This window comes from Periophthalmus magnuspinnatus, chromosome 10 (assembly GCF_009829125.3).
Source record: "Periophthalmus magnuspinnatus isolate fPerMag1 chromosome 10, fPerMag1.2.pri, whole genome shotgun sequence".
NCBI classification, from domain to species: domain Eukaryota; kingdom Metazoa; phylum Chordata; class Actinopteri; order Gobiiformes; family Gobiidae; genus Periophthalmus; species Periophthalmus magnuspinnatus.
Genome location: NC_047135.1, coordinates 17,254,512 through 17,258,281, shown reverse-complemented (window position 1 = coordinate 17,258,281; position 3,770 = coordinate 17,254,512). Strand labels below are relative to the sequence as shown.

Below are 3,770 nucleotides of genomic sequence, written 5' to 3'. Positions count from 1 at the left end.
AAGAAACTTGCATGTTTGTCCCTAATGAGTGAATTGGTATCACAGATAGGTATATTTATGAAATTTAAAATCAAAGTATCTTTAAAAAGTTATTTAAAAAAAAAAAAAAGTATTATTATTATTATTTATAGATGCCTCTTGACCTGAGGAGGAAGCAAATATCTGCTAACTACTGGATTCATCTCAGGAGTCATGGTGAATCTCACTCTACCAAGGAAGTGCTTTTAGACTGCTGGGAATACGGAAAATGCCAGAGGGATCATTTTGGAAAGGTGGGAAACCCCCGGTTGTTGATTGGTGCCTTCTTGACCTGAAGAGCTAGACAAAAGGGAAAGTTGATCTTGTTGCAGCATTTCACTTTCACATCCAGGAGTACAATAGCTTTACCCAAATATTCACTGATGGAACAAAAAACCCAGATACAGATGTGACAGGCTTTGGAGTAGCTGTCCCTTCCAAAAACATTGGGATTACCAGGCGGACCTCAGATGCCCTGGGAGTTTACACTGTGGAGATGGTTGCTGTGTTGGTGGCACTAAAGTGGGTAGAGATGGCGAAGGTGAAACAGGTGCTAGTGTGCTCTGACTCCTCTTCAGTTCTTTCTAGTATCAGTCTCTTCAGTCAAATACTAGACCAGACATATTGTTTGATATATTGATGTGTATAACCAGACTTAATCATTGTGGATGTTTTGTTAAGTTTTTATGGGTGCCAGCTCACGTAGGTATTGGGGGAAATGAAAAAGTAGATAAACTGGCTAAAGGATCCCTAAACAAAATGAGTATTGAGATGACTATCAAGTGCAGCAAATTGGAGGCAAAGAGTCTGATCTGGAGACAGATCACTAAAGAGTGGCAGAGGCATTGGGATACTGGAGTTAAGGGCAGACATCTGTATCAAATTAAAAAAGAGGTGACAGGGCTCAGTGTGCAAAGGGGGTGCAGGAGGGATGAAATGGTGATCACAAGACTGAGGCTGGGACATTGTACGCTTAACGGGACATTACACATGATAGGGAAGCACGGGACTGGGCTGTGTGAGGTGTGTCAAGAAGAGGAAGAGATGGTGGAGCATGTATTTTTAAGGTGTAGGGGGTACAATGTAGAACGGGAATCACTGAAGGAGAGGCTGGAAAAACAGGGACATCAAGCATTTTCACTGAGGAGTGTTCTGGGCTGTGGTAGCCTTTTTAAAGGAGACCAGTGTTTATTATAGGATCTTGAAATAGATTATTTTATTTTTTATTTTATTTATTTTTTATTTTTTTTAAATTTACTTTTGCATCAGATTGTGAGCCTATTCTGTCCCATACTCCGGAACAGTAGGTGGCGGTAATGCTCATATACAATGGTTGCCAACCACCGTAAAACAACAAAAAGAAGAAGAAGAAGAAGAAGAAGGAGGAACAGAATGCGTTGAAGATGGCGGACTGTGAGGCGAGTGCAGAGTCTCTACAGGCCTCCAGGGCCGAGCAGGACTCTCTGAAGTTGTCCGAGCTGTTTGAGCGCGGCTGGAGCGCGCTGGACGAGCTGGACAGCACACAGGACCCTCTGTCCAGTCACGGGATTCAGGACCGAGTGCAGCGGGCCATTCGCGGCCTGGAGACCGCCTCCAGGAGAGTGGCGCAGCTCGAGCTTTTCAGCCGTAACGAGGAGCTGGAGGAAGTGTGCACCTCTGAGCTCAAGTACCTGCTGCTCCCTGCGCTGCTGGGAGCACTGACCCTGAAGCAGACGAGCCGGGAGCGCCGCCTGGAGATACTACAAACCGCTAGAAATTATTTTGTGGACTACCTGCAGAGGTGCAAAAACTACAACGTATCCCAATTCAACATACCCAAGTGTTTTGGGGAGTCTGAAGCGGTAAGCCCATCGCTGCGATAAGATGTTCTGGGCTAATACTGATTATGTTTTTAACTTGTGTTAACGCTATGATCTCAACGTTTATTTATGCGAAGGTACAAGCAAGAAATGTCAGGGTATTAACACGTTCATACTTGAGCTACTAAAACAAGTCTTTGTATTTTGTAGTCTGGACTGGGCCAGCCTAACCTTGTGGCCATGGCAGCACAGAGACAGGCCAAGATTGAGCGCTATCGTCAGAAGAAGGAGGTGGAGGCTCAGCTGGAGGCAGTAAAGAAGGCTGTGGAGAGCGGGAAGGCAGATGAGGAGACCAGCCGTCAGTTCTACCTGCTTCACCTGCGCAGGTGGATCAGCCAGAGCCTGGAGGAGGTGGAGAGCATTGACCAGGAGCTGCCCATCCTCAAGAACATGGGTGCCCTGAAGAGCCCGCGCCCGCCCCCACCCAGCCGACCACCCATGAGGCCCTTTATCCTCACCAAAGACGCAGTCCAGGTTAGAGCCTGTGTAACCATAGCAGATAAGGTTAAGGTGGTACTTAATTGTGCACTTAGGGACATGGATATCGCTGTGACAACCGAATGAAGGGATAGGCCAGAGCTAAACCGTACTCCCCATTTGGCCATATAAAGCCTCAATAATGTGATAACACTGGGCAGAAAGCACTTTGTCTGTGACGCACACCCGTTGCGGTAGAAGTGAGGACAGGCAGGCAGGCAGGCAGGCAGACATGCAGGCAGACATGCAGGCAGGCAGGCTTGTATATTAGCAGATTACTGAGCCTGTGTTGTGCCAATTCATGGCTTCATAGAACAACCAACAAAAAACAGTCACAGTCTGTTAAAGGCTCTTTTAATGACACAGGTACTGGTATATTTTAGGCCTTTTACAAAGCATTTTTATAGTTGAGATATAATCTCTCAAGCAGAAGTGGGTAGAGTAGCCAAAAATTGTACTCAAGCAAGAGTAACCTTACTTCAAAATAATATTAACCATAATTCAGAATGAACTAATCACATGTGAGGTATTCAGAATGCCCCCAATAAAGTCCCTTTGTAAATTAACCAAATACAGTATTTATTCAGAAGCTAACCCTCTAACACTAATCTAGATTTATCTATGTATTCTCCTAAATAAAAAGGTCTAATGAAAGATATTTTGAATTCTAACAAAGCTACACTATGGTGTAGTCCATGTTAATGTGATCAGACAAAGCTGTGCTTTGCTGAATGCTTTGTGTGTTGACAGGCCCAGGTGTTCGGGGCGGGTTATCCCAGTCTGCCCACCATGACTGTAGATGAGTGGTACTCACAGCACCAGAGCCACCATGTCCTGCCTGACCAGGGAATCCCACGTAAAGTGGCTATGGAGGAGGACAGGGACACAGTGGAGGTTCAGGAGGAGCAGAAGGAGAAGCAGATTGAAACAGACGACCAGGAGAGTCTACAGAAAGCCCGCAGTTGGGACGATTATAAAGACACTCACCGAAGAGGCTACGGAAACCGCCACAACATGGGCTGAACAAAGAAAAACACTGAACAAAACCAAGCGTTCTTGTATTTACTGGGGTAATTTTATTAAAGGTTTGACAAAATCCCCACCTCTTCTATTACATTTCAGAATAGGATTGGTGTAGTGAGCGCTGAAGACAACTGCTAGATTTTGCCCATTCCTAGAATTTACACCCAGCATTTTTTTTTGGAAGCTATGCACAGTCCTATGTGTGACTTGGGGTTAAATATCAAACTGTGTTATAAAGAAGTCACTTTGTAAATCTAATTTATAATTGTTTAGTTTTGATTTGAAGAAGCAACCTTTCTGATGGAACTTGCAGGAAATGTGAAAAGTTTTTGCCTGGCAAATCCAGAATGATATTTTTATTTTTTTTTATACAGAGGGATATCAGTCTGGTCT

At 44.5% G+C, this 3,770-nt stretch overlaps 1 protein-coding gene across 1 annotated transcript; it reads left to right on the top strand.

Annotated features, from left to right (window-relative positions):
* Window positions 1–1,376: 1,376 nt before the first annotated feature.
* On the top strand, window positions 1,377–3,451 carry igbp1 (immunoglobulin (CD79A) binding protein 1). The gene is made up of 3 exons (XM_033974545.2): window positions 1,377–1,859; window positions 2,028–2,351; window positions 3,105–3,451. Exons 1-3 carry the CDS (start codon window positions 1,422–1,424, stop codon window positions 3,375–3,377), a joined length of 1,035 nt encoding a protein of 344 aa, XP_033830436.1. The 5' UTR covers window positions 1,377–1,421; the 3' UTR covers window positions 3,378–3,451.
* Window positions 3,452–3,770: the final 319 nt, after the last annotated feature.